The 22,679-nt window shown below is 34.6% G+C and overlaps 1 protein-coding gene across 3 annotated transcripts; it reads right to left on the bottom strand.

The window, feature by feature from the left end:
- Positions 1-1,273: 1,273 nt before the first annotated feature.
- On the bottom strand, positions 1,274-21,698 carry LOC117317450 (TRAF3-interacting protein 1-like). Of its 3 annotated transcripts, XM_033872264.1 has the most exons (16): positions 21,426-21,698; positions 19,470-19,538; positions 18,729-18,777; positions 18,323-18,435; positions 17,791-17,898; positions 17,146-17,343; positions 15,854-16,738; positions 14,842-14,901; positions 14,192-14,252; positions 11,978-12,004; positions 7,548-7,644; positions 6,838-6,921; positions 6,608-6,716; positions 6,106-6,231; positions 4,598-4,821; positions 1,274-4,055 (listed from the first exon to the last, which is right to left on the bottom strand). In XM_033872264.1, exons 1-16 carry the CDS (start codon positions 21,546-21,548, stop codon positions 3,899-3,901), a joined length of 2,490 nt encoding a protein of 829 aa, XP_033728155.1. In that variant the 5' UTR covers positions 21,549-21,698; the 3' UTR covers positions 1,274-3,898. The 3 variants fall into 3 exon arrangements, with proteins under 3 accessions (XP_033728155.1, XP_033728163.1, XP_033728168.1); XM_033872272.1 differs by lacking the exon at positions 11,978-12,004 and having other exon boundaries at positions 21,426-21,683; XM_033872277.1 differs by lacking the exon at positions 15,854-16,738 and having other exon boundaries at positions 21,426-21,683.
- Positions 21,699-22,679: the final 981 nt, after the last annotated feature.

Genomic DNA, 22,679 nt, shown 5'->3' with positions numbered 1-22,679 from the left:
CTTTGCTGCAAGACATTAAAATTTTTAACATACATGTATATTGTTTGAAATGCTCATAATGGAAGATGCAAGATTGTTAGTTTTGATAGCCTATTCTAATGAACTGTCTTTGACAAACATGTGATTGCCTCATCACTGGAATGCTGAGTTTGACTAGTTCAGTTGTTTTAGGTTGAAGATTTTGTCGATACTTTGGGTAATTTTTTGCTACATGTGTAGCGGAACTGGACAGGTTTGATCATCGGCGACCAGGTAGCTTGGTTGGTAGAGCTTCGGGCTAGTGTTCGGAGGTCCCGGGTTCGAAGCCCGGTCTGGCCGTGCATTTTTCCACTCCTACATTCGGTGCCTTGACCAAACCTTGTTTCAAGTGAGGTGAATACTTGACAATGGGATACCCGAACCTGGTAATTTAAAGAATTGTATATCTATATCTTGTCAACTGTATTAGGTCTGTATTGAGGTGTTTGAGGGCAAATACATCCACGTATCCCGGTTTGTGGTACGTGTAAATATTGTACATGGTGATATGGTCGCATTCTAGCTTTGCGGATGCTTTGGGGATTTCCCTTAACTCCATCAGTAGAGTAGCGGACCGAGATACTGAGGCTTTGTTGGAGATAGAACCTGGGTTGTTATGTTCAGGGCGAAAATATTTGAAAAGGAGGGTGTAGTTTTGCAGAGTTTAAATACTCGGGTAGTGTACATACTGATATTGTTGGCTTCTAGTTTCGTGCTCGGAGGAATTTCCCTGTTAGCTCAATTAGTAGAGCGATCCACCAGCATGCTGAGAGTCGTTGGTTTGATCCCCAGTGGAAGCATACCACACTACTCATGCTTTCCTGTTACAGTTCAATCACTGATACAGCTAGATTTTATGCTTCAGTTCAATCTGCCTTTCACAATTGTAGAGTGCTACATCGTAACTGGCCATCTCAACAATTGTTGCGTATGAGGAATGTTGGTGATGGAGCCTTCATTGATTGCTTGGAAAGAGTTAATGGTATTCTATTTTTAGTGTATGGAAATCAAAACTGACAATACGAAGAAAATGTCTCCCAACTCATATTTTGCAGTTCCACCAGTCGGACCTAGTTCACAGGTATGCAACCATAACTTATAAACATTTTCTAGGTAACTCTTCAATACATTTGTTTGTTTCATGCTATCTTCAATGACCGCGGATATAGTGCAATATCATCATCCGTGAATACTGGTACATGTGTTGCCAACTATACAGTAATCCATTTGTCTGTATAAATAAACTAACAAGGAAACATTTTATTCAGCTTTACTTCCACAGAGAAACTTTAACAAAGTCTCATCTCATGTTAACATAAAATACATAAGTATTTAAATTACGCTTAAATTGTTTTTTCTTTGTGATGCATTACAGAATTTTCTATAAGTTATCAAAGTCATGTTTGTAAATTTGTTTGAACTGATCTGCCTGACAAATCAAATACAGATTAGGATTACCTTAGACAATGGTCCATTACAGATCCAATTGTTTTGTAGTTCAGCCAATAAAGTAAAGCTTAAAAAAATGTTTAAAAAATTGATACAAACTATTTCTTGATTAAGGTAATCAATTGAAAGTAGATGTATAATGAAATATTACCCGAAATCTGGATGGTCAAAAAACAGCATTATTTGTTTCCCTTACATTATCAACACTGAAAAAATTACATAATTTCAAATTTATATTGTGTAATAAAAAATACACAATATAATTCTACTTGGCTTTCATAATTAATTCCCTCCCAAGATCAACAAAAACAGAAATTCATAAGAAAACATGAAGTGTACAAAAAGTGATGTGAACACATCTTTCCACATCTAATGATTTTAATTTCTTCACAACTCTAACAATTAAAGTCCTGGATGAAGAAAATTAGGACAATGGAAAGTCATTTTTTGAAGCAACCATGTTTGGCAGAGTGATAGTACTTTGCAGATGAAAAGACGAATTCGTGGAATGTATCACAGACAAACATAAAGCACTTGTTGGAATGATGATGTCATCCCAGTTGTTTCTAATAGTAACACAACTTAAAGAGATTCCATGTCAAAATAAACACTTTGAAAATAAATAAATAATGCAATCACTAATTTGCTGTAAAAACAATTTTGCTACTGCAATAATTCAAAACATAATGTAGGTAGTAAAATTACAGATTCTGAAAGAAAAGGCATGTAAGATATCTATAACTCATGTTTATATATTGTGAAAGATAACATTTTATCTGAAACAATAGCTTCTTAAATGATATCCAATACTTTAGGATTGATTTTCAAGCAAAATATCAAATACAAAATAAATAAAGAAACAAGACATTCTCTTTACAGTAAATCTAGACCATCTAGCTATCGGTAACATTGGAGAACCAGGATGTTTAACAGAGTTAATGCTGTCAAAGTTGTGAATAAACAAAAAAATAATACACTACTTCTTATCACAAGTAAATATAAAGCTACAGCAGTAGCCCTGCTTCACTTTACAAAAGAAATTTAGTATTAAAATGTTACTGCTCTCTTACAGTTCAAGGGAACTAACTCTTCATTTCATATTCCATACTGAGAAAACAATATGTAATTATAAATATATACAAGTGTAACAATCCTAGTCTAGCATACACATACACACATCCATGTAACACTGTCTCAGCCACTAGGCCATTCTTCACACATAAAAAACTACATTAAAAATATCATTTTAAATTTACTTTGCAGGACAATTCTACTCGTGAACCACAGGTCTCTCAATAGGATCTGTCGGTCTACAGTGCCTGGACAAATCACTCCGTCGGCATTAAAAGCAAATGCCATTGAGTTCCTATCTATAAATATATACTGTGCTCCAACCAGTTATTGCCAGATCCTACCAGAAAGTTATGATGCCAGAAATACTTCAATATAAGTACCTGAGAATTAAAAAAAAAAAAAAATCTGAATTTGATATATTATGTCAGTACCTGGATTTGGTAGGTAATTCATATTATGTCCAATGATTATTATTTATAGACCTAATAATAGTGATCATATTTGGATGAATTTATGTTGAGGTTGAACATGAGGTCACATGGTAAAACTAGCTCATATTTCTTACAGAGCAAGCCGAGTCACAGAAGATTACCCTGTTTGATGACTGAAGGAAGCTCAATAACTCTGCAGGTGTATCTTTTCAGGTCAAATAAAAATCAACTGCAAAGTACATGTATTGTTAATTTATCAGATAGGCTTGTTAATATAAAAGAAAAGGCTCGGGGATGATTCTAGTGAGTTGATCACAGGGACCCCAGATATTTGGGTAATGCTTTCTGGAGTGCCCTTTAGTTCTCGTATCAGAATGGAGTGCCCTTTAGTTCTCGTATCAGAATGGAGTGCCCTTTAGTTCTCGTATCAGAATGTATTTTGGAGACGGTAAATTTCTTGTCTCATTTCAATCACTACAATACTATGACAGTGAGCCCATGTTCGAGGGGGTGTGGTACTTCACATTTTTATCTAAATTCATTCTCAAAATCCAAGGAAAAACAAGTACTGGATATTCTAGCTCATCTAATGATATGTACATAATTTAATGATATGTCCATGAAATCATTAAAAAAAGGGCAAATTGATAGATCATAAACATTTTCATTCGCTATTAAACAAATCAGGTTGTTGGTAGCTTTCTACTTTTTTGATACAATGTATTCTCTAAAAATAAATTCTTTCTGAAGATGATCTAGTTCTTACATGTGTAACAAGACAATGATTGATGTGTAGAGCAATGCCTCGCGTGACTATTCAACCCCGAATCTTTGAAATCTTTCAATTCACAAGTTCTATGCAAGCTATCATTGGCTTAATGTCTTTGGACGGATGACATATTAAACATGAACACACATATAGAAACTCAAGACTTGGCTATACTGCGCAGTAGTTTATCTATTTTCTGGTCATTCCTAATGATGTTGGACTTGACAGCAGCAATGAGATCCACCTGGTCAGCAATAGCCTGATCCACTTCTCCAAGCTGTGCCTTCATGGGCTCAATAGCTTTGTCAGTAATACTGCAAGTACAAAAAATATTCATCAAGCAAAAAAAAATTCTACATTGGAGTAAATTACTTTTATACCAGTCATACACTTATAGCAGAGCACATGATTAATTAAAATTAAAATCAGTCTCTGCTAGGGATTGAACCCGGGACCTCTGGCTTACTAGCTATAGTCTTATGCTTAACTGATCAAGCTAATTTCTCTAGCCCAGCGGTATATTGCGGGTTCCATACTGTTAACCTACACATCTTAGCATTAATTAATTCAGCAATTTATGTACCAAAATTAGTTTTAATGTTTATTTTGTATTAGGTATATTGTGGATTAAGTCACCAATGGGACATGATATCTTTATCACACTAGTGTAATGGCAGTTGTCAGACACACTGTTTTGATGCTGCTTTTCATTCAATAGAATTGATGGAGTTTTACTTTATACGGTTCTAAAATTATGGTGTACACAAAATTTTATAAATGGAAGAACCATTACCAAAACAATGCTTCCTCATTCCAGGAATAAACTTTAAAACAAGGGCATAAACAAATAACTTACCCCTTCTCTCTCTTTAAAGCCAAAACATGTTCCTTGTTTTCCGCTTTCCATCGCTCCAGCTCTTTCTGCATAGAGTCTAAATCTTCCTGTACATAATCCATGATTTTGCCAAGTGGATTAGCACTACGTGTCAAAGTCTGAATACTACCACGTAACTTATCTATTTCTTTCTGGACCATTTCACGTTGTTTCCGTCTCTGGGCATCAGACATTGTGGGCCGCTCCTGGAGAAAATTTGTCGCAAATTTTAGTTAAATAGATCACAAATTGATGATAAAGATTTTAAAATAAGAAATTACCTAAAACTAAAAGTTGACATTCTGATACAATCTGGAGATAAAGATTAAAACTAAAGAACTGACAAGTCAGAAAGGGCCCCAAAATGTGTGCTCTAAACCTGCGTTGACCAGAGTGTCACATTGTAATTGTCACAGAAAAACTATTTTGCAGAAACTGATTATCTATTTATAGTAACAGTGACCTTGAACCTTGATCTCAAGCCTGAAAAGCTATCCAAAGCAGGCACTTTCTATGATGAAGCGTAGTACAATTGGTCCTATAAAACTTAAGATATTGTACAAAAACAAATTTTCTATTTATAGTAACAGTGACCATTGACATCTAACCCTGAAAAACTATCCCAAGTAAGCAATTTCTTCTAGAAAGCACTGGATAAAGTCTGAGTGCAATCGGTCCAACAGAACTCAAAATATTGTGCATAGTCTATTTATAGCAACCATGGCCTTAACCTGTGACCTCTGAGCAAAAAATGCTATTCTAAGAAAGCATCGGATAAGATATGAGTGCAATTGACCCAAAAGTACTCAACATATTACGAGGAGAAAAAAAAAGAATATAAAAAAAGAAAAGAATGGACAACATAATTATGTCACAAACTTGTGGAGTCTGATAACATTAAAGGATATGTATTCATGTTTTGTTAACACTTCAGCCTGATGTAAGTTCATTAAATCAAATCTCTATTTTATCATACAAACATCTGTCTCCATGTTGCTCATGTATTATATATATATCTGTCTGAGTGTCAAATAAAGTTTTGTTTTGTAAGGTAGTAGTTGTGGCTGAAGACAATGTAAGGCAAAGGTTTGGTTTGGTTTGGTTTATTTTGTTTAACGTCCTATTAACATCTAAGGTCATTTAAGGACGGCCTCCCGTGCGTGGGACATGCATGCGTGTGGTGAGTGCGTATGTGTGTTTTAGGAGGCTGCGGTATCTTCGTGTTAAGTCTCCTTGTGATAGGCCGGAACTTTTGCCGATTTATAGTGCTACCTCACTGAAGCATCCTGCCGAAGACACCCAGCAGGACACCCCACCCGGTCACATTATACTGACAACGGGCGAACCAGTCGTCCCACTCCTTGTATGCTGAGCGCTGAGCAGAAGCAGCAACTACCATTTTTTAAGACTCTGGTATGTCTCGACCAGGGGACAGAACCCAAAGCCTAAGGCAAAGGTTACATAAATAAATTAATCATGTTCCCACTTACCACTTCTGTTTTCCTTATCTGTTGCTGTTGTTGACTGCCACCTTCCAATTCCTTCTTTGTCTCCAGAATCTTCTTCACTAGGCCTCCGTGATCATCTTCATCACTGTCTTCTGGCCGAGAAATGGTCTGCAATGTAATCAAATTATGAAAATGCAAAGATTAAGAACCTGGTAATACGTTTTAAAATAAGACGCGATCTGACAAATGTACCAATACAAAACTGATGAATTCACTATATATGTGCCATTTGATGTGCGACATTTCAACTTGTAAAGCACTGCAGAATACCAAGAGATTAATATAGTTTTCAGGTATCTTTTCAAATTCTCAACAGATATGTTTTTCTCAAAAACTACTTTTCTTGCATGAACAGACTTCCACATTTGTAAATGTATCAACTTCAATCCTAAAATATGTTTTCCCTTTAGATCAGAAACTTGTTTTATTGATAAACATGGTTGCCACTGAAAATGACTGCCATGTTTCCAGAGATCTGACCCACCTGGTCTGGTTCAGGAGGAGGAGGAGCAGATTCTTCCACCAAAAAGTTTTCATCGTCATCTGAATCTCCATCATCTACTATGACATTAGCTGGTTTTCCACTCCCTAGTCTGGAGCAAAGAAATGCACAAAAAATTCAATACATGTACTGGAAGCACTCTGTTGTAGAAGGGAACAACTACCCATGTTCTGTTATTTTTCTATCTAATGACCAACATGTGCTTTACAAACCTCATAGCTGGCTCATTCTCAATGGTTTCCTGTTTCCTCCTTGGTGGGGCTGGACGAGCACTGCTTGGTCTATTCATTTTTCTTCTGTAAGTAAATATTTTTTGCAGTGAGTCCTAGAATTGCAAGCCAAATGTTAACTAGGCCTAATGAGACCCGTTCCTACATAAATAAATCCTGTAAAACGATCACAAAAGGGACGTAACTCCTACAAAATCATTGAAGTTAAAATACATTTTGAACACAGATTTGAATGGGGTGTCAAGTAATAGAGCTATTCAGACAAATGCCAGTGAACATACAAAGAACACACAATCTAACTGTACAGTGGGCTGTATAATAAATAACATCATGATAACCTCCATGAGATAATTGAATCAATATTTAACTGCAGGTGCACAACTTCAGTGTGGGCAGATTACATTGGTAAAAAAAAGTTTGGATGAGAACTGTAGGAGTCATCTGGCCAAGATTCATCAATCAAAATTAACTGCCATTAAAATAGGTGGATACAAAACATAAACCCAGGTACATATGTATATCATTTGATGATGACTACTTCAACAGAGTTTCATAAAGTTTTGATGAAAACAGCCGGAGTTGTCGAGACAAGATTCTGTATACAGAAAGATGGATGGACTGATGGTCAGACACACAGAGGACAACATGATTCCTGTATACTCCCTGTACAACAGCACTGATGTGTAACTTACGTGGCAGAAACCTGGGGTGGGAGGTCATCCTCACCCATCGGTTCTGATGGAGGTGGAGCCCTTTTTGGTGGTGCCTGCTGCTGATGTTGTTCATCCTCTGGAAAAGGAATGACACCAAACTGTTCAGAGGAGGTAAAAGTTAGACTGATGTTACCTAAACATTATAGCTACCATTGGAGGAGTACCATACATTACATACAAAGGATAACAAATCTTACACTAACAAGAGGCCGCAAGCCTATATCACTCACCTGTTGTATAAAATGGTTACATTACAAATCTGTGACCTCTAAAGTAGGTCATGTTTTTATAAGATAAACATAACAGCAAGTTTACTCAAACCCTACATCTGATAGATCTTTGTTGGTATTAAATGATTCATTCATGTGACCTCAACAGTCTGCTACCCTCTTATGCCAGAAATACACTCGTCAAATATCACTAAAATGTTATTAACATATTTGACCTCTTTGGCCTTTTAGAGTTATTCATCCACCCCAGCAAATTAATGGCTGAATATCAACATTACCGTAAAAATCAGTAAGTAAACTGGGTACAAAAAACATAATTTGAAAATGCTTGTTTATTAATCATCAACCAGCTTGTCATTAACAAACAAATATACAATTATTGATAAAATAGATATGTTGTATTATCTAGCTGTCTAGCTGATTGATGCCGGAACTCTACAGATCTTCAATCAATGTCTATATATATAATGTAGCTACAGTTTCTGTCCAATATACACATGTAATAAAACTACAGACTATGGTATTATTAATAAAACCTACTTTTGTAATAGCTGGTTTCTTTAAACTTCACTAGAATATATTATAAATGGAATATGTTTGATTTTTTTTAAAAATGTCATTAATAAAAAAAAACAGATGATCAACCAGGTGATTTGACAATAAACATGTGAATCCATGTGATGTTAAACACATTCAATGGAGTGATACTGACATGCGGAGAGAAAACACCTACTTAACGGGCTAATGTCATTCAGCTATGTAAATGATGGTTTCTCATCAAAACAACAAGAATGTGGTATTTAAGTTGTGTATCTTCCTGTATTAAATACAATTGGTATATGAATTCTGTAATATCAAAGACACAAAGGATTACAAACTGGTTAAAATGTCTTTGTAAAGCAAGCAAAGGAATAAGCATTTACCTGGTATGTGTATGAATTGTATGAATATAATACTTCTGCCATATGAATAATACTATCTATTTTTTTTTTTTTTTACATTTGATACAATTGTATGTTATTTTATTTCTATGCTCTTCTTAAGCTAAGGATTCATTGTCCATAGATCAGTAAACACAATTTGAAGACAACTATAGCTACATCCCAACACCAAACAGATCCCAAAAAATGCATCTAAGATATATCACCACATTAAATACATGTAAACGGATTTAAAGCATGTCCTTCAAACTCACCTCATTTACTACAACTTCTATCTTACATGTGGTTCAATACATCTTTAAAAACTTCACGTCTATTAAGTACATGTGTACTTCTAATCTTCTAGATTTACTCTATCACTAATTCTCTGTTCCTGTGAAGAAACAGGACATCAAACATCTACATTTAAATATCAAACACTATCAGTCTATATCAGCACTATCTTCCCCAACATTGGGAACTCTGATGTGTATATATATATACTACATATCTACTATAACTTTTATTTTCATTCATCATCTCTTAAACTATTTCAATATCCAAAAAACAACAATTACCTAAATATCAGATAAAAATGTATGCACTATAAAACAGGAACAACAGTAATAATCTATTTATATTCCTATACTCTCACAGGAACAACAGTAATAATCTATTTTTAGTATTCCTATACTCTCACAGGAACAACAGTAATAATCTATTTATAGTTTTGCTATACTCTCACAGAAACAACAGTAATAATCTATTTATAGTTTTGCTATACTCTCACAGGAACAACAGTAATAATCTATTTATAGTTTTGCTATACTCTCACAGGAACAACAGTAATAATCTATTTATAGTTTTGCTATACTCTCACAGGAACAACAGTAATAATCTATTTAATATATTCCTATACTCTCACAGGAACAACAGTAATAATCTATTTATATTCCTATACTCTCACAGGAACAACAGTAATAATCTATTTATATTTCTATACTCTATCTACTCCGATACAAGCAGTCTATTTAGTAACCCACTCAACCAGGTACCTGAAGGTATCACTAATTTGAAACTTCATATTTTATAGATACTCTTAAAGGATAACAGATGTCTGTTGTTCAACTCTAATATAAAAAGAAATGGCACACACAGTTCAAGTTCCCAAATACAATGTATAATTCATTTAGTTTCATTATCATTCATGTCCCTTTCAACATTCAAAGTGACATATTTGGAAATAAGACAATAATTTCATTAATTTAAAGTAAATCTGCATAATTGGGTTTCGCCTCAAGGACCCAGCAAAAATTCCACAGGGTTCAGCGTGCCAGGTCCCTGTAGATAAAACTTATTCAATATTATCAGGTAAAAGAAAATTTGAAAATATACCCCAAAAACAGACAAACTGGGAACTAAAATATTTGTATTAATGAGTTCTTATGTAAACTTGATTGATGCCCTTATTGTCAGTGATAATTTGAAAGCCATGCTTGTTTAGTATCACTGTCACATCTTAGTGTGGGTTAAGTAACACAGTTCATTGTTTCATATTTCTATAAAATGTTTAAAAAAAAAAAAAAAAAAAAACAGAAAAATGCACCTTACATTGTAAAAAAACACTAAATACTGAGAAATCCCATCAAATCTTCAAGTGTTGCAGATATTATGGATTAAGTAAGGTCTGATTGCTTAAAGTTAACAGTTAATTCCTTACATCACTCACCAGGAGCAGAACAACATTACTCACCAGGAGCAGAACATAGTGTTATAAAGTAGCAAAGACAGGGATTTCTTTTACACCAGAAAATATCTATTTATAGCAGAGATTGTTTAATTCACAAGAAAAATTAAGAATGATAGAAATGCTGTAGTCTTTATAGTATAACTAGATTAATTAACTTAGACTAAAAGATTCACTTTTTAAAGCTGAGGGTCTAGTTATGATAATCTCTCACCCTGCATATGTACAATATATAACTGTAAAATAATCACAAGTCATTTTTGTGTGTAACAACACCAGGAAATTCTCTAAGGCTTTTTGGACTATATGTAGTTTTTAATACGTATACATTACAAAACAACAATATAAACGATGAAATAAAGGTATCCTTTTCATTATTTAATGTACAACATAAGCTAATGTACTTATGATGTTTGATAAACTGAATTATAGATGGCACATTTCTGTGATTAGATGACAGACATAGAGACACGTACATACTGAAGGGTGAGAGAATGGAAAGCGAGACAGGGGCAGTCTAAGTATGGAGGAGAAATCTTGTATACACCATCATGCCCATGCTACAACTACAAAACTACAAGTACCACAGTCTCTCATGCTGACCTGGCTGTTCAAAACAAGGCTTAATGCATTCTTTAAATTCGGGGAGAAGATTTTTAAAGGAGCTAACAATTTATTCATTACATACATAAACTTGAATGTCTTTTGTTGTTTCAAAACATTTGTGCCATTTTCATTAAATTGGTGAATTTCTCAAATGTGAAAGTGTAAGGATAAAGAAATGGTGACCTTATGTAGAATTCAAACTAAAAACTTCATCAAACATGCTAGTGTTTGTAAAGTAACATCACAGATTGTCTGAGCTTTACTAAGTTCATTATACAAATAATATATAAGTTTTATGTCACCATGTTAAGTTTTTAGAGATTCATACCATTTTTTAACAACCTCAGACTTCCTTGTTCTTTGATGTTTCTTTACAACACAAGTTTTCAGTGTGAATTTGACAATCAATGTGATATAAATTCAATACACAGGTCAAGGGACTGCAAAGTTATTGATGTTGACATTCGATATGCCTTGAACAACCCAGATCTTGTCACCCAAACTGGATAGCATTTGTAACTTCCAACATGTTAATCCAACTGTACTTCTCCATCTTAGTGGTTATATGGATTAAAAAAAAATCAATAAATATTCAGTTAGGAAATGACAATAGACCATATCATCATATTTAAGTAGAACTGATAATCATCTATTTACAAACACTGTAATAGAATCACATTTTATTTCTATAGATAATTTATTTGCTGATTCAATACTTTTTTGTTTTAATTTTGTCAAAAATTCTATTGAAATCTTTAAAGTTTCAAAACAATGTCACTGACATTAAATATGCCATGATAAGGTGAACAAAATGTCGGATTAACATGGAAAAGGTACCAATACATTCCAGTGAAGGGTATTCAGAGGAATTAAACATTACGCCCATCTGTCTGGTGAAAACCATACCTTCATCACTCGAATCACGATGCCGCCCTGCAAGGTTACCAATAGAATAACAAAATGTACATGCAGCAAAGGAATCGTATGTAAGCCACACTCAGAGATGATCCCAGGGGTACACAAGGGCTTTACCTCTTGCATACTGATCTTGATTTTAGTAAAAATTCCAGTCAAGTAAGCCTAATTCATCCATCACATACAAATTTGTATTGTTTTATACTAATTTTTTTTACTGTAACAGAACTATTAGATACTGTTTATGGGCATGGTCCTGTTAAGGCCATACTAATCCTGCTTCAGTCCTCTGTGCTTGCCTGCTAGTATGGATTTTATTCTAGTCTATGAAATTCCTCAGAAGGTTCTGTTTTATTTTCTTGAATAACTACTTACTCACTTTAACAATACTGCGTTGATAATGATGCTATGTAATTAGTTGGTCCACATTTAACCTAAGAGACTTATTTAAAGATAAAATAACAGATAACAGAGTAAAGAGACTTTGTTTCACTTGGATTAACAATTATCATTTGAAAGAATGTGCTGGATAGAAAACTTCTGATATTACTTACGGAAGAAAAGTTTTTCAAAATACACACACACAAAATGAAAGAAGTATCATGAACATGAATCAAGCAACATTGACAGAGTTTTCTTTAAGAAACCGGTTGTTGTAAAACTGGATGTGGAATTAGTATTCTAAATCTAGTAATTTCTAGTAATTTCACAGTGAAATGACATGAAAGCAAGTCCACGATAGCTGTTTTATAATATTCTGAACTCTGTCAATAAATGTTTCCTAAGTTGCAAAGTAAAATGCTGCAGCTGCTACAATTCTTATTTATTTTACCACACTCACACTATAGTTATAAACATTCTGCTTGCATCTAATAAATTATTGGCACATTAATTAGGGTCAAATATCAATTTGAAACCTGAAGCATTGCTTAAAACTTTAAAAACTCATTTTCCCTTTAATGATTTACAAACAGCCTGGATAAAGCTGAAATCAACACTAAAAGCAGACATCCAATAGGCCGGTGATACTACTGTACTCAAAGCTACACGACTTACTAACAAGCCAAAATAAACCACAAAATTTAAATGGCATTTGAATCATTATCATCATGGGGAGTAAGAGTTAGGATTTATAAGTTCATGCTCTTTCACAGATTTATTATCAATCCCACTATTATTATCCAAGGAAGCAGAATGCCATATTATACCAACACCAACAAATGCTTCTGTTCTTCATGCTTGTAACCAGCATCAGTCGTTAGGTTATAGGGAGATAGCACATCCTAATTATCTTTGGGAAATAGTTCGTCCTAATTATCTTAGGGAAATAGTACAGCCTAATTATCTTAGGGAGATAATACATCCTAATTATCTTAGGGAAATAGTTCATCCTAATTATCTTAGGGAGATAATACATCCTAATTATCTTAGGGAAATAGTTCATCCTAATTATCTTAGGGAGATAATACATCCTAATTATCTTAGGGAAATAGTACATCCTAATTATCTTAGGGAAATAGTACATCCTAATTATCTTAGTTTTCTCTGTAAAGATTTGACTTGACCTCCTGGAATGAACATTACAAAGGAATACACAGTATAGCTGTAGAAGAGATAGGGGAGTAGTGATTTCAGTCAGAACTAAGAGGTGATCCTGTGTAGTATATACGTAGGAGTGGTGCAGTCCAAGTGAACTGTGTTGGGGCACTTGGGCGTCAACAGATCATAGAAGCTAATGTGTGCAAAGAAAGGTTTTACACATCCTGGTAAGATTTTCTTGAGAAAAATATCCTTATTTCAAACTCAACTCATGAGTGATTAGTTTTCACCTAGATTGGTCACAAAACATACCTAAGCTTACTTACTCAACCATTTTTTTCTCAAGATATCTAAACCAGATTTGTAAATTGACTGGTTTAGTATTGTAATAATTGAGGTAATAATGGATACATGGCTATATAATAAGCCTTAATACACTCACATCTATAGGAAACAACCAATCACCAACGAAACATACAATGCTTTCTTTGACAAGATTTAAAGTTGATGAGAAATTATTTCTAAATGATTCACAGATAAATTAATTTTTTATCATAATCATGATAAAATGAAGATTCATTCTTATGTGAAAACTCATTTGTGGACATTTTGATGTTTTTATATTTAGAGGTATTGTTTTATGTCTGTTTGATCCCCCATACTCACCATCTCTGCGCCGCCTAGAACCCTTTGCTGAGGATGGACGGACTGGTCTCTGTACTTCAGACTGAAAAAAGATAAAAACAACTATTTACAGTAATTGATAATCAAGAAGAAAACAGAATTTACACAAAATAAAACAGTAAGTCATTCACTGGTTATCTACAGCAGTAGGAAGTTACTATTTCATGAATTGTCAAATATGCAAATAATAAAACTAAAAACAAACAACATTAGATAGATAAATGATTCAATATAGATATAAATATATCACATAAATGTTTAAGTACATGTAGCTTTGTTTCAATATTTATTTTACTTCTTCCCATCAATGATGCTTCAGTATATTTATGATCCAATAAGATACATAGTGAACATTAGACATGTTCACATAGGTATTCCTGGAGCATGCACACATAGGCAAGTATTCTTAATCAGACATAATTATCAACATAATCAGGTGTAAAACACGATAATCATTACTATTAAACATACTATTATCTATACATAATTACATATATTTATATATTTCATACAAAGGTTTCAGGATAAAACAGAAATGATGTGATATTTGACTTAACCCTATGTATATGGATGACCGCCTCAGTAACATGATATCTTGATGACTATATAGAAATAATTAACATGCTACTTACCTCCTGTTTTTCTCCATTGACCATGCCTTCATTTTCCTTTCCCTCATCATCATCTCTATGCTGTAAGTACATTAGATTTGGTACAGTCATGCAAAACAAACAACACATAATATCTGTGTTTGTAACAAATAAGGCATTTTGTATGTATCACTGATAGTAAATACCAATTTAAGATGAAGCAATAAGTATGCCTTCCTGGTATAAAATTTGAGGCTAAAACATCTCTTCAGTTTTTGACATTATTTCTACATTGGTGTAATGAAGCAGATTTCATGAACTGACATTAAGACATATTTGCACTCATTTAATGCTGGTGTATGATATCATTAGGAATTAAAACCTTACTGAAGAAGTTACAGTTACTGTTAATACTTGGTTCTTATCTTTTAATATTTCCAGTCAACATTGGCAAGCAACAGTAATGAGTATGAAGCAAAGTACAATTTAATTCTGAACCTTTTACAAATGAATGAAACATTCTGAATATCAATCTACATACCATATTATGAAAGATGAAGATTAAAATATATAGTGTTTATACAGTTCAGATGCATTCTCTACCAAACAATGAACTCGAAATAAAACTGTCAGATGAAACATCAAATGTAAAACCAGATACATAAGTTACAGGCATGGTATATCTAGTTGATACCAGTTCATCATAGTGAGTACCTACATTTGTACCTGTTTTCATTCCCTGTAAAATTATGTTTCTGGTCATACCAACAAACACAAATCAACAGCAAATTAAATTCATAACAATTTCAAAACCACAATCTTAAGTTAAAATCTATAACATAATAGAAAAAAAAGAGAAAAATACCAGGAACAAATACAACTCCAGCAGTCTCTGCCTACTGCTACTCCAATGGAAGCTAACATAACACCAGGAGGAAGTGGCCAATTAAACCCCAACAGTAGGTAACAGTTAACTTATACCTCCAAACTAAGGCAATGTTCAACCATAACTCAATGCGAACAACAGTGAACTCCAAAAGGACTGGAAATAGACCTGAAGGCGTTTTCTCTTGATGTCCTGTACTCTGTAGGGGTCAACCTGGTACACCTGATCCTCGTGCATGGTGCTGGACAAACCTTCCTGGCCTTGTGCTGACCTCACACTGTCTTTGTGGCGCTTTGACCTAGAGGGGCTGTTCTTTGCAATCATGGGTTGCTTGGCTACTTTGCTTTTCTGCAATCTTTTACTGGCTTTTGATCGTGAATCTAGGACAACAGAATCTTTGGATGGTGTTTTTTTACCCGGAGAAGATTTTGATGATTTGCCAGATTCTGGTTTAGTGCTGATTTTACTGCTATCGCTTTTTCCATGGATAACTTTCATGGCCTCTTCTTTCTGTCTCTCCCTGATGGCCATACGACTTTTCGTTCCTGACTTCCTTTTCTTTCCTTCTGTCTCCATAAATCCCTCATTTAGCGGTTTCTCAGCATTAACATTCCCAGTGTCTTGGTGCTCAATGTCCCGTGGTTTCTGTACCATTTCCATGTGCTCTGTATCTTTGGTTCGGTCTTCTCTGTAATCTGTGTCCTGGTACCTTTGTACTACCTCTCTGTGCTCCGTATCCTGGGGTTTGTGTACCACTTCATTACTGTATGAAACATCCGGACGCCGATTGACTCGTGGTCGAGCTGCCCCAGGACGATTTGTCCTAGGTGTTTTTACTATCTCTCTCTCTTCAACCTTTGGGATAGCATTTACAGACACATTTTCGATGGTTTTGACATTCTTGTTCTTTAAATTGGATGACTTAGGGTGATTAGGAATATCCATGTCAGACAAATTAGCAAGAAGGTCCATATCTGAGTCTGTATCACCATCTGATTGGTCATCAGCACACAAAAACTCAGCCAGTGTATCAGGGTCAGGTATGTCAACAACCTACACAGCATATAATGGAGGATGTGATGATGATATCAACTTCAATTCATTGTGTGTGGATACCCAATGTAGTAGTTTACTCACAATGCTTGTGACACCCAAACACAGTATCAGGACAATATGACTTAGATATGTAACATTACCCTATCATCATTTTGAATCCCCTATAAATCATGGGTACAAAGAAACATGAACAAGATAGGATATCGCCAAATATATCATATAACCATATAAATTAAATCTATATACTTATATAAAACAGTGAAACTAATGGAGACTGCCATGTGGGCCAATGGCTGTATTTTACTGTTCTTGGAGAATTTGCCAAAGTAGGTGATAAAAATCAATATACCATAAACTTCCAAATTACATACACACAGTGCCAACAATCTGTAAATAAATCTCACCTTTTTTCTCCTGTCCCGGTCCTTGTGTCTGTCTTCTCGGTCCTTGTGTCTGTCTTCACGATCCTTGTGGCGGTCCTCCCTATCCCTGTGTCTCTCCTCCCTATCTCGAGACCTCTCCTTCCTTTCATCTCTATCCTTTCTATCTTCCTTTTCCCTACCTCTTTCTCTATCTCTGCTCTTTTCTCTATCACGTTTCTCCTAATCATCAGTATTAGTATATAGATACATTTCTTATTCAAGGGACATGCATGTTTATTGCAGCATCAGTCAATAGTGTATCATTCTTGTTGATTTTACATTTAACCTCTAAGAATTTGATAAGACATCGTTCTTCATAAGAAAAAAATATTGAAATATTTTGCCACATCTGATTGAAATATTTTTTATAGGTCAAAGCAATTTATTTGAATAAATCTCACCAAAGCAAATCAGCCTTTGAGGTTTTTATCAAAATTCTACATGCATGCCATGGCATAAGTTCACAAACCATTTGTGTAGAGTTAGCCATAATGTTTCTGATTAAAAATGTATTGTAAATCTTTACAATGGGATTCAATACAGAAATGGGGATCTGTGTTGAGAATCAATATGAATTTTACTGTTCAGAGCAATGCTAATGTGAGTGTTTTGTTACAGTTTGGATACCTCTGGATCTTTTCTGCGCTTTTCCTCTTTGTCTTTTGATTTCTCCTTGGCAGGTTCTTCTTTGGAGCCTTTACTAAGAAATCTGCTCACTTGTGCATCATGGTCACCCTGGAAACATCATCAAAGACCCTTGTCAGTCTAAATTCTCGGATATTTGAGAGAATCCAAAAATTAACTTGACTACAGCAACCTGGACATATATACATACTGGGAACATCAACTGCGACGTAAAATGGGATTCTGACTATAATTAAAATGTTAAAATGTTCTTCGCAGTAAAAGTTATAAGATAAAAGAAATTATGATAAAAAAATTGTTTACAGGAACGAATTTAACAGAAAGTCTACTGAGGTGTGTGAAACCATTTTGAAAAGCCTACCGACAGAAGGTGGTGGATTAAAATTTTATTATCTACTGTACATTTTTTAATTTTCACACATTTAATCAAGAATATAACAAATCAATGATCTGAATTTCTTAAAAATGAAATAGGTTTCACTAGTAATGGTTTTATAAGTGTATAATTGTATACCTTCATATTGGCAGCAGCTGCCAGGCTCTGTAAAAACTCATTTGTCTTTTCTGGCTCATGCCCAGCCACAATCTTACTAGGTTTAGCTGAGATAGATTTGCCTGTTACTGAAGCTGTTGATAAAAAAAAAATTTTTCTGAGCAAAATCATGTTATTACAATACACAATGTGTACACAATACTTGGAATTATGAAGCAAAAAGTCTACTAAGATCTATTGGTAGTATTGAATATGTTCTGTATTATATTAGCTATAAGTACTTTTATAAGAGGTAAAATGACCCAATCCTTCTCAAACTCTGCAGTGTTAAACATAATTAATACATGTATATGTTAATGATTTTTTTTACCGTAACAGCTACAAAAGCAAATTCTTTCACGTTCAGCAACATATTTTATTAACTTACATGTGAAATCAATGACTTTCTGTAAAAATGCCATTTTACTGTCTTTATCCTGGAAAAAATAATGAAAGACACAATAGTATAATGTTGAATTCATGTACTAAGGTATATTTAAACATGGAAGACGTTCTCATGTTAAGGTCTATACAGTATAAATAAATCACTTATCATCAACATCGATAAATGTGACAAATACTGACAGAATTTCATTTTGAATTATCTTAATTTTCCAACTGTCTCAGGGCCTGTTCTGTAGGATTTTTATTACCTGGTGAGTATATACGTAGGTGCCAGAAAAACACATGATTGATGACAAAAATCATAAGCTTTTTGACATTCAATTATGAAGTTCCCCATTTAAAAGGCCTCATGTTTATTAGTATTATCATATATAATGCAATTAAGCCAATGGAGACTTCTTAAACAATCAAAGTCAGATCTTATTTATAAGTGTTACAGATCAAAAGGAATGACAGTCATCAAAACAATACAAAACAATGGTTCTATGTCATCATCATTATGCTTTATAATTTCTTATATGAGCTGTATACAATACAAGCATTTGACATTGGATTAACTTTTTTAACAATTCTATGTTGGACATGACTTGCAATAGAGTTTGGATTTGTAAAATTAGAAGTGGATTGAACATAATATTCAGTCATCCTTGCGACAAAAATTTGGAAATTAATTTCATTTACCTGATAAATACGGGGTTTTTTTACACAATTTATTAAAACTTACCTTAACATTTTCTGAATTCATTTCAGTGTCCGTGAATAAACCCTTCATAAATCCAGTAGTTTTTATTAACTGAAATAAATTAAACAGATACATGAAAGCTGAACTCCTCATTTACACAACATTAAAATCAATAAAACAAACGATAAGATACAAACATATCTGGATGTCATAAAGGTGTTTGGTTTAAGGACTATGAGAGTACTATAACAATTCAATGAATTGAACATTTTAACCATTGACATGCACAATTCACCCTTTACTAGACTTGTGTTACATGCATTTCATCCTCTAGTTTACCCTCTTCTACTAGCATTACATATTGAAACAACTATTCGAACGATACTGACCAATACTACACCTTCTGCTAGGGATTGATCATAGGACCTCTGGTTCACTAGTATTACACTCCATAGATTTAACAGAAAAGAATTATTTTTCCTGACCGAGTTGCATATGTACTAGTACATGATAGAATACAACAGGACAGCAAAAGAAGCATACTTCGTCAGCTGAGAGACAGAGACTGTATTTATGCATTTTGGGTGTTCAGGTGGTACAGTGGTAACACACTTGCCTTTTACCTAGGTGGCCGGGGTTTGATTCCCCGATCGGACGCGAAATGGTATGGGGTCACCTGCCCGACCACATGGGTTTCCCCTGGTTTTCTGGATTCCTCCCACAGTAAAACCCCTCGCGCACTTCAATCCAGGCCAACAGGGTTAATATAAGTTGATAGAACTTGTTTTGCAATTGTTGTTTACACTATGTACAAGCCTCACCAACCTGTTCCTTTCATACTACTCCCCCTGTTTTTCTTTAGATTTACCTGAATCCCAATGCAACCCTTTGTGATTTTAGTTGGGTGCCACCGTGAAAAAAAACAGGGAAAACACATTCCTGCTGAGTGCCCTAAAAGGAATCGAACCTTGGTCTTCGTGTGATAAGCCATGCCATGGCTCTACCTCCTGATCCAAAGAAGCATGCTGGTGTAGCGGAACTGGACTGGGTTGATCATCGGCGACCAGGTAGCTCAGTGGTAGAGTGTGCGTCTAGAATTTGGAGGGTTCCACGTTTGAATCACGGTCTGGCAGCTACATTTTCTCCTTCTCCTGTTACATAATTGGTAAGCTTGTCTACCCTTGCTCAAAGCATTGGCAGTATGCTTTAATATAGCAAGGGGATATCCAAATTTGTGGTCATTGGGGACGAAAACTTGAAAAAAAAGGAGGGAGGAATGCAGTGGAACTGGACTGGGTTGATCATCCGCGACCAGGTAGCTCAGTGGTATAATGTCCGTCTAAGAGTTCGGAGAGTCCATGGTTCCAACCCCTTTATGGCTGCTACATTTTCTTCTTTTCCTGTTACACTGGTATGACCATATTCAAAGAAAATTATTCAACACTATGTACAACCTAAACCAACCCATTCCTTTTAGATTTTTAATAATCACAAAGGCCTTGAACTAAAATCAGGTGCATAGCTACCGTAGGCTATATGTTGCATGCCAAAACATCCACAAATTAAAAAAAAAATGACAGGAGAAAACGAGGGGGAGATAAATGTCGATGCAGCATCCACACAATTTTCGCCTAGCTACAGAAAATTGAATATCAAGCTGCCTGGCTATACCAGATTTTGACTGGAATTTAGTATGTGTGGTAGTGGTACTGGATAGGCTTAATGTACTTGCCTCGTTTTAATAATTATATATTCGGTGTATTGACAGACGAGGCGAGTACCTGTGGTACGTTACTAGTACTACTATAACATATCACATTGACTAATATTAGAATCTACGTCCCATATTTATGATATTAACATGGATGATGGATCCATTTCAGCGTAAAGTACTCAAACTGTATTGTTTATCATGTCAGAGGTAAACTACATACATATAAGTCTAAACATCAGTGATGTGCCGTACAATGAGCAATTATCCAAGGTTCTATCACTTACCGATGTCATAACATCATGAAGAAATCTAAATGGTGGTTTGGATAACAATTTTTCTGTCAAAGGTGGCTTCTTGATGATTTTACCCAGTGTGTCCTGGGTTTTCTTCATTACTTTCGCATCCATGCTTAGACCTTAAGATTCTTCTGGTGAATTTGAATCAAGTTCAACCATACGTCTGTTCTACAACAATAAAGTAGCGTTAAAACAGAGTCACTATCCCTTGCTCATGTCAACAGTAAATTCGTGATTCAGTTGCTTGCAGACGGAATTCAATACCACAATTCCCCTTTCCGGAAATATAAAATATTTCTACTTCCGCCTTTAATGTTTATAGTTGCTAGGGAGCAGGTGCGTGGCGGCAATAGTCAAAGTATCACGAACTGGTGTATTTACACTCTAGTTTTTTGTGCTTAACCATTTAAAGACATCTCAAAATTGCGATATTAACATATTTTGTTGGGTAACTTTATTACAAATATCAAAACGAAAATAGTGTTGGTAAGCGCAGAGACGTGTAAGATATCTGGTAGATATCTATATATACACTTCTCTGATAGCGTTATTAAAATTGTTAGTTTAACAATAATAGCATATATTTCATACCTAATAGAAATATAATATAGGCCCATGCCTATAACATGAAAACTGTTTCCAACTATAATCAAGTTGTGATAAAATTCGACAATTCATTTCAACAGAGGGAGAGAGAGAGAGAGAGAGAGAGAGAGAGAGAGAGAGAGAGAGAGAGAGAGAGAGAGAGAGAGAGAGATTGCCAGACACAGACCTTTATTTTACTGTATGGGTTAAAGGGAAATAAACCCTAAGAGAGCTGTATTTCATGCGTTAAAATGAGATAGAAAGAAATTAAGAAAGTCAAGAATAATAACCGCTAGAATCTACTTGGAATTTTATTCTAATCATAGGAGTTGTAAGTGTCATCATCACAATTTTGATTCAGTGATATCATTTAACTTGATGTGATCAGGGAAATTAATGGGCTTTGTACAAATCCTCGGTCATTTCGCCTTTGTGATTTCTTTTCATAACTAAAGCAAAATGGGAACAGACCGTAGAACATCACCCATACAATCATTCCAGACGTAGAACATCACCCATACTCTCATTCCACACACATTAGTGTAAATGTATGATTTACGATTTTCACGAGAGATCTGCCAATGTGCCAAACGTAGGTGCATATATTTAAGTCTGCGATCACATAAAACTGTTAACGCGTCATGCATGACAATACAC

The sequence above is a fragment of the Pecten maximus genome, chromosome 2 (assembly GCF_902652985.1).
Source record: "Pecten maximus chromosome 2, xPecMax1.1, whole genome shotgun sequence".
NCBI classification, from domain to species: Eukaryota; Metazoa; Mollusca; class Bivalvia; order Pectinida; family Pectinidae; genus Pecten; species Pecten maximus.
Note: the sequence above shows the minus strand (reverse complement) of the source record. Positions and strands in the feature narration are given on the sequence as shown.